The sequence below is a fragment of the Chironomus tepperi genome, unplaced genomic scaffold, assembly GCF_022539635.2.
Source record: "Chironomus tepperi strain 1889 unplaced genomic scaffold, CSIRO-AGI_Ctep_v1 contig_85, whole genome shotgun sequence".
In the NCBI taxonomy this organism is placed as follows: domain Eukaryota; kingdom Metazoa; phylum Arthropoda; class Insecta; order Diptera; family Chironomidae; genus Chironomus; species Chironomus tepperi.
Window position 1 is genome coordinate 7,319,111 of NW_027226207.1, and position 11,864 is coordinate 7,330,974.

The 11,864-nt window shown below is 31.4% G+C and overlaps 1 protein-coding gene across 1 annotated transcript in view; it reads left to right on the forward strand.

Moving 5' to 3' along the window:
* The window catches only part of plum (IgSF transmembrane protein plum), a 72,398-nt gene that overhangs the window by 48,347 nt on the left and 12,187 nt on the right, over window positions 1-11,864 (forward strand). Inside the window, exons 2-9 of the mRNA XM_070635140.1 lie at window positions 5,885-6,553; window positions 7,034-7,196; window positions 7,268-7,538; window positions 7,651-7,794; window positions 8,597-8,724; window positions 8,852-9,892; window positions 10,500-10,627; window positions 10,699-11,552. Of these exons, the coding sequence (XP_070491241.1) occupies window positions 5,885-6,553; window positions 7,034-7,196; window positions 7,268-7,538; window positions 7,651-7,794; window positions 8,597-8,724; window positions 8,852-9,892; window positions 10,500-10,627; window positions 10,699-11,552 (3,398 nt within the window). The remainder of the gene's footprint in view (window positions 1-5,884; window positions 6,554-7,033; window positions 7,197-7,267; window positions 7,539-7,650; window positions 7,795-8,596; window positions 8,725-8,851; window positions 9,893-10,499; window positions 10,628-10,698; window positions 11,553-11,864) is intronic.

The window sequence follows — 11,864 nt, forward strand, 5'->3', positions numbered from 1 at the left end:
TCTCCATCTTCTTTGATTTAATGCCGACATGTATGCTACACATACAATAAATATATATTTTTTTTTCTCTCTGTTATGAATTTACAAGTGCCTTTCATGACACGAATGTCAATTTTCGTTTTAGGATTCATAAAATTTGAATGGCAATTGATTTGACTAATTTTCGGTTGTTTAGAATAATTTAAGTTGAAGAATGGCGAAATTAAAGCTTGAAGTATAAGGTCTTTGTTGGATTGGAAGGTTAGGATGATGGACAAATCATTGTTCATATCGGAATAGAACTTAGGTTCGAATCCTAATTGCAGAAAATGCTTGTTGTAATTTTAGGAAATTTAATTTTTTTCAGGAATTAAGTATTTCAAAAACTCTCAAAACGGCGCCTAATCCACAAAAATTCAATAACATTTTTCCACTTTTACTTTTTTTTCGGCTAACAATAGAAGCAAAATAGCAAGCAAAAAAAAATATTTAGATGGTTTTTATTGCAGATTGAAAGTTCTTCTTACTATCATTTCTCGTCTAACGTTTGTTATTCACGAATTTTACGACTCTTTTATTTGCACATAATCATTTTGTAGATTTAACCTGTAAGTGAGCACGATTTAGTTGTTAACTTCTGTTTGCATTAACATTTCCTTTATGTAATAGACAACATACCGAAAAAAATGAACAACCTTAATTGAATTTTTTTATGATGTTTATTTAATGAAAATTTATTGGGAAATTTAAAAGTTTTTTTAAAAAGAAGGAATTGTTATTAGAGAGGTTAGTAGAGGATTATGAAGAGATATGAGTGTTGAGGATGTCTTGATTAGGTATTTGTGAGTGCTAGGAGAAGTGTGAAGTTGGTCGGAAGTGTATGGCAAATAGCAAAGATGAAGATAAGTTCAGAATGCAGTCAATTGGCTGATTAAAGAAATGATCATTGCTCAAAGTCGTGATACCATGGGTTCGAATCCCAAAAAATTCAAATTTATACTTCAAAGAAACTGTACTTTTTTGTATATTTTTTTCCAATTTTTCTTTATACTTTTACGTCATTCTGAAGATGTATCGCTTTAGAATTAGATTTAGATTAGAGTATCCTTAATAAAAGTCCCAAAACCACAAAAGTTTACAAAGTAATTCCTCAATTTCCACCTCAAATTCCACACATTTATCTATTTATAATTGCAAAAAGCCATTATATCAAGGCCATGGCCTCGATAACACCACAATCGATAAAAATAATGGTCTACATTTTATCTCAATCGATTGTAATTGAAGTCTAGTATGAGTCCTATATAATTTGCGCATGTAATTCTCGTTAATATTTATCAAGTTAGATAAGGGAATAAAAATTGTTATAAATTGTGTAAATTGTGCACGTAAATATGCAAATTGTGAGTTGGTCAATAAAATAAAAATAATTTACGCTTTTTGGAGAAAACTAGAACGTAAAAAAGCTATACTTATCGGTCATTGACCTAAAGTACTCCAGGGTTGTTGATACTTTTTTACTCAAATCACATCAAAATCTTTTGAAATTGCTTCTCAATTTGTCATCAAAGCTTTCAATTATTTTTATTGCGTTTCACACAACATAAAAAAAATTTTGCCACATTTAGGTACCAATTAATTCCAATTTTCTACAATTTTTCCCATGTCAAACTTAATTGATTCCAATTAAGTCAACAGAATGTTTTTTAAAGGAAATTCCAATTAAATTTTATTTTATTTCATTTTTTTTGTGAAACAAAGGCAGAAAAATTTGCAATTCTAGTAGAAATTTTTGTTTTGGGCATGAATGGGAGGAGAATTGTGGTTGAATTTATGAATGAATATTTTTTGGCAGTTGCGAGATAAGTCAGCATTTGGATGAAAATATGATTCAGAGGATGTTTTTGAAAATGTGAGAAATTTTTTGGATTGTGAATTGGATTTTGTCTTGGAATGGATGAGTAAATGGTTCAAAAGCTCTTAATTTTGAAGTGGAGCTGGCTTATTACCCTTCCCAGAGATGCATCTCATGTTGATAGCATCAAAATCTAGTCTAAAATGTTAAAAATTACATTCAACAATCAATTAAACATGCAATTATCCAAATCAATCCCTCCAAATCAATTATCCATCAAAAAGCTTCAAAATTCACATCCATCAACCCATTCCCCATCCAACCCCACTTCAAATCCACCAATTCACAAAATTTCCCACCACCAACAGCTTCCATTGTTTACTCACTTTTAAGTACCCAATAAAAAGTAGCTTTACAATCTGATTTTCTAACCTTTATTGCCCAATTTCTTGTAACCCCACACTTCTTATTAACCTCTCATAAAAAATATAAAAATAAATCAATTTCACCCATTGAATGAATATTAAACAACAATTTGATGTGGTTTTAATTACAACATTTCGACTTGATTATATATGTCACAAGTTATTAACTTTTCATCAACCCCTACTTGTCGGGGGTTTAACTGTTGATAAATTAGAAACTTCAAATACAGAAAATGTTTTCTATTATAGAATTTCGGAGAATCACGATGGAGTAAAAGAAGAGTAAAAGGCATCCTTTTTGCATTGAAAATTTATGTCTGAATGGAATATTTTTTTTTTTTTGTTGAGGGGGCTTTAGAGTTGATGAAAATTTCAATGTAACTTGTCATTGGTTTATTAGATAGTTGTGATTATGTTTATAGAGATTTGTTGAGTCATGAAAAGCTTTATTTGTAGATATGAATTATGGATAGACATGTAAGCTTATGGCAGGGGCGTATTGAGGGTGGGATAGGGGTTGGGGTGGTATTGGTGGTCAAATCGAAGATGCTTGGCTCAATTTTGAAGATTTTATTGAATATTCACAAGAAAGATACTCAAATCGACAAGATTTGAATCCTATAACTCAATTCACTAGCCCAGCCAAGCCCTAAAAGCCCCTAAAGCTGTACAATTCAAATCAGCACCCACTAACTAAAGTAATCCTTGAGTAATCACTTTCAGCATGTCATTCCAACTAAAATTTACCATCAAAAAATTTATTTTAATTAATAAAATGCCAAAAAATCACGCAAAATTCATATTTACTTGTTTATTTATAACTCCTCAGTCTAATCATCAGCACAAGTTTCGAAGCTTAATGACTATAAAAGGTATTAAAATAACATGACATGTATTTTAATCATAAAAAAAAGGTTTGCAATTTACCAATAATAATTAAATTAATACGTTTATTACAATCATATTGAGGATATCATTCCATAAAGTATTAACGATCGCTAAGCCTTTCAAGCTGATAATTAAATTGTTAAATCGTCAGGCAATAATGGGTGTGATAGTAAAAATTTTAAAATGTGTGATTATTTGTTATTAAATGATGATTATCGACCCGTTAATGTGATAATAAAGAACGATTTTCATATATCAAAGTTTATTAAAGCTTTTGTGATGTGCGATTGTCATGCGATATGAACATATTTTTTCTGAGGAACTACGCGGTGTAATAAATGACATGTTGTTGGTGATTGAGTGAGAAAGTAGAAGTTTAATGATGAGTTGTTGTGATTCTGAAGCGTAGTAGCTTTGTGATGGTGGATTCTGTAAATGAAGCTTATTCAGTTTGTTAATTTTATTAGCTTTTTGGTGCTAATAACGCACAGATATGAATCTTAGGATCTGAATAGTGTAGCAGCCATCGTCGTTTTGGTCTTATGTCCTGAGAAATCGTAAATTTAGGGCTTATGACGTCCTTTTGATGTCTTATAGCTGGTTCCTTCCTTAGCTTCTGTCTATTAATTACCAATCTATCGACAGCGTCTATCAAATACAGATATCCATTCCATCCCATTTACATCACAATCCAGATCTCAATTTGTATAAAACCAGCATCCATAATCTACAAACCAAATTAATTTCAATTCATTCAAATATTAATTCACACCTCGACTACTTTTTAATTAAATTTTCACTTAAAAAAACTCAATTTCACATCAGTTCCATTAAATTTATTCCTGAATCACATATTGATTACATTTTTTTTTCACTTTCCATCCGCGTAATAATAACAATAACAATAAAATTTAATCAATTAACTTTGTTTTCTTGTTTCCTATCAAATTATACTCAAAAGTACATATAGACATGACCTACATGCACGTCTATTGTGATACGGAAAAAAATTGCATTTAAACCTCTGTGTTATCAACACAGATAGCGTAGTCAACAATGAATTTATTTATTGTATATAAATGACGTCAGTTTACCTCGTGGGCTTTTTTTGTGTTTTACTAATTTAATTGAATCACTCGGAATTATTCGATGTTAAATTTTTAATAATGATTTTGAAATTAAATTTCTGTTAAGGAATTAACAAATGATATTTGATATAAAATGATTGAGATATTCAAAATATTATGGTAATTAAAAATTAGAGCAAGTTTTTTATGAGCTGTTTATGAAATTGTTAATTAGTGTAATAATTGAAAGGATATTTAAAATGATGAGATTTATGGTGGGGAAATAAAATTGATGATTGAAAGTCTGTTAATGCGTTGTTAAGAATTAGAAATTAATTACTTAAATTTGTTTGGGGTTTGAGATTTTGTTTGTAGTGTTTGAAGTCATAACAACATGGATATGGCAATAATAAGGTTTGGGTTTGAGATTTTGTTTGTAAAAGCTTTAAGTATGGAATGTTGACTTTCTATAGAATTTGAGGGATATGTGCCTAAGGTGATGCTTAGCATAGGAGACAGACAACTCAGATGTCCAAGTTTGTCACTTTTTTTGTCAATTTTGTCTCAAAATTCGTCATTTTTTGATCCTTTTGCAATATTTTTGTCACTTGTCAACTAAGTTGCTGATCTTGAGGTAGCATTTTCTTCTTATGAGATTTCGTCTAATTGAAGCATTTTACCAAGAGTGTCAATAACTTAGGATAATTTAAAGTGAATCAGTAATCTAGTGGATAAAGCTCAGGAACTTAATTACTGAGCACTGTCACGCCAAACCAATGACCATGAGTTCAAATCTACACCCAAAAACACATCAATCAAATCTAATATTTCCCAACTACATACTTAACAAACCAACCAAAATAATACGTTTTGGAATCTCATAAAGTTAATTTCACAAAATCAAACCCAAGTGCCATTAACACGATGATATTTCGCCATCATGCCAATTATTCCTGACTTTTAAAAAAAGAGATTCTCTCTCGCAATACGATCATCATAAATAACTCAGCCAGTCACGTTTACAGTCACATGATCATAAACCCCAATTAAAAGTCTATTATTATCAGCATTATTGCTTGACACTTTACCAACATTTCCATTTATTGCATGGCACAAAAAAAAAAGAGTCCTCAATTGAAAAAAGTAAGCCAACCATAATGAACAAACTAGTGGCAAAGATAGCAAATACCATAAATATAAATCCGCATAAATTGTGGACTGGAAATTTGTCACACAAAAAAAAAATAAGAGATAATGCATACCAAAAACTGCTTATATACATATTCAAGTGTAGAATAAATATAGAAATGAGCCATCAATTATCAAGTCAGACAACAACAACGACAAAAAGGTCAAAAAATGTATGTGAACAGCAGTCAATGTGAGAGAAAGAGTGAATATATGTAAAAAAATCTGAATATATATATTGAAGAAGAAATTTTGCATTGGGAAAGGTTATGCACGTTGTGTGTGTTATTTTTTTTCCTCCTCTCTCGCATGCACTTCTCACTTCACATGCAGTTGGTTTCATTCATTCACAACTTTCAATTAAAGTTGACAGTTATGTCAGCTTTTATTAACTGCTGTTGCTGCCTCTTCTGAATGTGTAAAAATTTTTATTTTTATCTCATAATAAATATTTTTATTTTTTTTCTTTTCTTTATTTTCAGCAAAATCAGTCAACAGCGAGATACCGACCCCCTTAAAGATCATTTCGGTTAATCCTAGCTATGTTTTGGCTACTGTCATTAAACCAACTCCAATCTACCTCGACTGTACAGTTGAAATAAATGTCACGGGCTCATTAAAAAAGGATTTATTCTTAAAAAATTTCTATAATTTTGAGGATGATGAGGAGGAGGAAGATGATGATCTGGAACGACATGCTGAAGTAATGAAATATTATCGACAACAATATGAAAAGCATAACCAAAATACAAGTAGTAGTAAAGTCAATAATGATGTTGTGACGACAAATACAAACAAAAGAAAATATCAAAATAATGATAGTAATGATTATCGTACACATGAGGAAGATGAATCGAGTGAAATTGAGGAACAAAATTATAAAAATGTGAAACGAGTAAGACGTCAAGCAGCTCGCGAAATAATCTCATATGAGTGGCTTAAAAATGACAATAGCTTTATATCTGTTAACAATTCAGATGAGTCTGTTACTCGTGACGATTATACATTATATTCAAATGGCACAATAAAGTTTATGTCAAGTAGTTCAACGACAGGCGATTACAAGTGTAAAGTTAAATATTGGTATATTACTGATAGTGATATTGAAATTGGACCGGCTATTTCGACAACGACGAAAGTTGAACTTGCTGGTGAGTTTTTGATTTTTTAATGTCTTTAAAGGGTTTCAAAACAAAATTAAATGCTTTATCCGAAAATTATGAATACAACCCTCCTGAATAGCACAAATTGGTTAATTAATCTGGCACCGGGACTGCGTGACTCTAGCGAAGTGAAGGATTTAAACTGAATTTGGCAGAAGTCTTCGCTGAGTCACATTGTCCTAGAATCCAGCTCTAAATCAGAACCATGCCGATCTGGAATCAAAACCGAATCCGGCACTAAGTCAGAGTCATCCTGACTTGGAATCTAAGCCGAATACAACACTAAGTCTGAGGAACGCCAACCTGGAATCTTTACCGAACCCAGCATCAAACCAAAGTCAAGCTATTTGTGCTATTTTCTAATTTCCAAAAATCTAATTATTCCCATCAAATTAAATTAATTTCATAACATTAAAGCTCTATTAATTAGCAAAAAAAATATTAACATTTCCCATTTCCACTTTACAGCCATCATTATCGAAGAATCTGATAAAAAATCAATATCAGCAAATGAAGGTGAATCAGCAGTTCTACCGTGTCCAATTAAAAGTATTCCCGAGGCAAATTTCACCTGGTATTTTGATGGCAAGAACATTATATTTGATGTTGGAATGAAAAATATTGACAGAAGGTAAGAATAACAAAAATATTTTTTGAAAATTCAATGACTATAATAATAATAATAAATAAATTTTACCACAGGCATTATTTACTGAAAAATGGAAGCTTATTGATTGTCAACATACATGCTGCTGATACGGGAAAATATCGTTGTGATGCCTTAAATCATTTCATAAAAAAGCCTCTTCGAACCGCATTGGTAAATTTTACTGTTGTGTCACGTAACGATAATGATGACAATGATCAACGAATGTCAAATGATGTCTTATTACCACAGCTACAAAGTACAATTCTTAAAATAAAATCTGGTGAAAATCTCGTCCTTCATTGTGCTGGAAAATATACCAGAAATGTATGTAACTGAAATGATTCATGACAAAAAATAAGCTTTTTACTTTTCTTTACCACAAAAAAATTTTCTTCTTTCTCTTTCGTGCCCACAAATTTCCAAATGGAAAATACAGATTTCATGGACATTCATACCACGTAACGCTAACTCAAATCGTACAATAAAGTTGCCCGAATTCGTCAACGAACTTAGATACGTGAACATTTCGGAGGGAAAGCACGATGGAATTTATAATTGCTCAACTGATACTGACTTTCAGGTAGGATAGACTTACGTTTAACAAAAATTTTATCGTCTCTTGATTACGAACAAAAATATAAAATGCTTAAAGAGCGTCTGTAAGTCTTCGACGACTCGTTATTTTTGAGGACTTATGCGAGAAGAAATTGAATTATTTAATAGAATTGATATTTTATGCTAGACACGATTTCTGTTTCAATAATAATCGTGTATGACATACAATTTTTTTGAAGAATTTCAATTATGAAACGGGATATAGACTGTCATTTATGATTTAATTTTTTATTAAATCGTGTGATTAGCTTATTAGGTTAAATGGGGTAATCCTCTAGGTGGAGAATAAGGGTTTTATGTGGGTAGCAAAGGATATTGGAAGTATATTCAGGGTTGTAGTCAGATTTGCTGTTTGCTGGATTTGAAAAGGCATTTTCTTAGTTACATTTAGTCACACCTGATGGTATCTGTGGTGTGTGAGCAGAATAGTAGCTGGGAGATCGAGTCAAACATAGAAAACTCTGTCAGCGCAAGATTCAGACCTCTGTGGTCGAGTGAATAGACAATTGACCGAATACCGTGGGTTCGATTCTCACCATAGGTCAATCTCTGAATCATAATACAGAAATAAGTTCAAAAATTAGTGCGCACACCAGCTACTTTGAACAATCAATCTCAGAATGTACTTTATCATCTACTTTAAACCAAATGTATTAGGTATTTACTCAAAGGATATCTAGTCTCCCATCCCAATCTACGAATCATACATCTCTCAATTCACAAAGTGTCAATAATTAACAAAGTTACCAATTTTCCTCTATCCACAGATTTTCGACTTATCAATCTCATCCCCACCAGTAATAATACCAAAGCAACTTTCAAGAGAATCACCAATTGCAAGTTGGGCCATATTCAACTGCACCGTGTCCGGAAATCCAATGCCAACGATAAAATGGTAAGCAACAAAAAAAAAAATCTTACATCATCATCAATTTATAACACACATACATTGTGTTATATTAACCATATTAAAATTCTGATTCAATACATATTTTTTGTGTCTATATCTCTAATTAATTCAGGTATAGAAATGGTGAATTGATTATAAATAACCCAATCAGATATGCAAAGTCAACAACGTTGAAAATAGAAACAATAGAGCCATACGATGAGGGATTGTATCAATGTTTTGCACGCAATGATTTTGGAGAAGCAAGTGGAACATTTTATCTGCATGTTCGTCCAGTAAATTTACTCAATTACGCCCCATATAATCTAAAGTGCTCTTCCATCGATGATAATGCAATTACGGTCAACTTCAATAGGCGAGAAGATGAGCAAATAAACAGGATACAATATTTTGTTGCGTCAGATGAGCCAAGTGAATACTCAACGGATTTCTCAGGCGAGCTTATGGGAAAAAGTAGTTTTGATATTAACAAAGCAAGATTAAGAAATATCAAATCCTTAAAGCCATTTTATCTTTATGTACGTTCAATGTTACCAAGTGGCGGTGGTATGACAATATCGCCTTTATCGACACCAACGAAATGCGCATTTCAAGAAATTGAACCGAAATTTGTTAAGGCACAGAATGGCACATTCTTACGATGGACTATTGATGATCTAACAGATGAGGAATTAAGTAAAAGTGTAATCACCATTCAATTTTTAAAGAATGGTACAAATGACGGGCTGTCATTTTCAACAGAAGTTGTTGGAACTTATGCAAAGTTTGGTGATTACGTGATGTGGTCGGATATTGAGAAAAATTTACAAAAAATATCTGTAAACAGTTCTGATCATGGCGAATGGACGGAGATTAAAGTACCTGGAAATGTATCGGGCATTTTAATCATTAAAATTGAAGAGATTTTTGTTAGAATTTTCGGTTCGATGGAGATTGACGGAGAATTTTTGCAACAAGATTACGATAATCTTAAATGGAAAAGTGTAAAATCATCATTTGCACCGTTGTCGGTTGATTCAATTGAATCAAGATCTATAATTATAAGATGGGATGAAATTGGTAAAAATAAATGTATGAAGGCTTGCACATATTTTAAGCACAATAATTTCGAATCAATACGAGAGCCTAAAACAAAACTTAACTGTGAAGTCATGTGAGTCCGTATCATTAATTTAAACATTTATAAACATTTAATTTTAGTAATGAGTATTGAGGTTGAAGTGTCTGAGTTGAAATATAGCGCATTTAACTTTTAGATTGTATCAAAAAGGTCCAAATTGAGCAAATTAGACAAATATTTGGAGTTTTTAGAGTTTAACGGTTTTTCAAGATTTGAATTTTTTTCGGTAAAAAAATTATTTGTTTTAATTCAAATTTAACAACAAATTCTTTAAATTCTGTGAATTTCACAACATCCCAACAAAATCCACTAAGCATTCCCCTCTATTTTGTCTACAAAACAGTCTACAACCATAATATTACACAAGCAAAAACCGCCAGACAAACTTCTGAATAAATTTACAAAGTTTGATCATTTAATTCAACTAATTTCTCATAATCAGCTGACGAGCTAGTCAAAACATCTATAAAATCTAATATACCAAAAGTTAAATGCGCTAGAAAACATCTATAATTGGAATTTAATGATTATTTTTCATCCATCTCATCAAAGAGTAACGAAATATATAAAAAAAATAAATCAATTTATCTTCATTTCTTCTTTTTCTTCTATTTCTTACTATACAATTCACTTCATACAGAGATGATCCTAGTGCCAAAAGTTTTTATATAAGTAAACTACAACCAACAAGTAATTACGATGTTTTCATCAAAGATTGTAATGAGAATTATTTGACCACTGAAGTGAATTTTCAAACATTACGTGATGGTAAGGCATCCTATACATGTTCAGTCATGCATAAAAGTCTTTAATAAATCAAATATTTTATTTATTTACAGTTCCTGGACCTGTCGTTGATTCAAATCTCGAGAAAAATAAGGGCCTTATATTACATTGGAACCCTCCTAGGAATCCCAACGGCAAAATTCACAATTATTTGGTCGAATGGACATTAAATAACATAACATATAATGCAACAATTACCGAACAAAAATTTAGATTTCCAAATACAAAAGATACGGATAGATTTAATATATCCGTTAGGGCTATTGGCGAAGGAGGTATCGGCCATCCGTTAATAATTGATCCATCACGTTCAGCGATGCTTCCAATTGATATCTATGGTCAAACTATGCCAAAACCTCAAACATTTTCTATTGATCCATTTGTGATTTTCGGAATTATTTTCATATCTTTATTGTTACTCATGTTTGTTACTGGATATGTCCTATGTAGAAAGCATAGATATTGCAAAAATAGCAATGGCATCATCAACAATGAACAATCATCATTTTCGCCAACAACATCACCAGTTATGGATAATATACGAAGTGATGATATGTATGAAATGCAAACACTAATAACGCCATCAACCCAAAATTCCATTCTTGTGAACGGCAGGGATAATACAGTAAAATCCGAAAATCCATCAAATGGCGGCATTATAAGCATAGAGAATCAAAAAATATTGAGAACATCAACACCAACAGAGGAATTGAAGACAATAGAAGAGTTATGTGATGAGCCACCTATAAAATGTGATATTGAGTCACAAATACAAATTGATGAGCGAAAACCAAATGGATTTCTTAAAACATTCCAGTCAATAACACCTACAGTAAAGACGAGTGTAACACCTGAATTGAATATAATGAAGGTTAATGGAAATTCGAGTCCTTATAAATGTCTCCAGGTATGTTGAAACAAAGCGTTATTTATTATTATTTTAAGAAATGAGCCCTTGCTTCCTTCCTTTTGTTGTTCGCACTCAATGACACTTGATATTGATGAAAAGCTAATGGTCTGAGATGAATGAAAAGCATTATGAGACTTTTCGGTCTTCAAGATGTAATTTGTTGGATGGTTAATGTAATAAAAAGGTTTTTTTTGGAGTGATAATTTTGTCTCTTTAGGGATAACTTTTTTGTATGGGGATAATTAGTTATGTAAATTTGTAAGTGAGAAATGAATGCTTTAGAAGTGTTGTGGAGATTATTAGTTGTTC